Source organism: Eimeria tenella, genomic scaffold (assembly GCF_000499545.2).
Source record: "Eimeria tenella Houghton genomic scaffold, Eth_scaff1752, whole genome shotgun sequence".
In the NCBI taxonomy this organism is placed as follows: domain Eukaryota; phylum Apicomplexa; class Conoidasida; order Eucoccidiorida; family Eimeriidae; genus Eimeria; species Eimeria tenella.
Genome location: NW_013541581.1, coordinates 1 through 430, shown reverse-complemented (window position 1 = coordinate 430; position 430 = coordinate 1). Strand labels below are relative to the sequence as shown.

Sequence of the window (430 nt, the reverse complement as noted above, 5' to 3'; positions counted from 1 at the left end):
ACAACAACCAGCAGCAGCAGCAGCAGCAGCAAAAGAAGAAAAGAACTGCCACGATGCAGAATTTCAGAACACTGGAGGGCCAGAAACTGCAAGAAACCCTAAACCGTAAACCGTAAACCCTAAACCCTAAACCCTAGGGACTGACTTGGCGACAAGAGGGTCGAGTTCTTCATTGGGTTTGAAGGGGAGAGAAGGGTCATCGTCTTGGTGCAGCCTTGCGCACAAAATAGCAGCATCCTGCTGCTGCTGCTGCTGCTGCTGCTCCCCCTGTTGCTGCTGCTGCTGGTGCTGCTGCAGTATACCCAGCTCTGCAGCAATAGCGCATGCAGTCTTCAGCTGATCTCCTGTTATCATCTTCACTTCTATTCCTGCTGCTCCGCACTGCAGCACAGCTTGCTGCACTCCAGCTCTTGGGGGGTCCAAAGACCCC

General features: G+C 53.5%; 1 protein-coding gene across 1 annotated transcript in view; it reads right to left on the bottom strand.

Annotated features, from left to right (window-relative positions):
• Positions 1-354, bottom strand: part of ETH_00033605 (P-ATPase, related) — a gene marked incomplete at both ends in the record, with an annotated part of 1874 nt that extends 1520 nt beyond the window's left edge. Inside the window, one exon of the mRNA XM_013373801.1 lies at positions 133-354. Coding sequence (XP_013229255.1) covers positions 133-354 — 222 coding nt within the window. The remainder of the gene's footprint in view (positions 1-132) is intronic.
• Between the last annotated feature and the right edge of the window lie 76 nt (positions 355-430).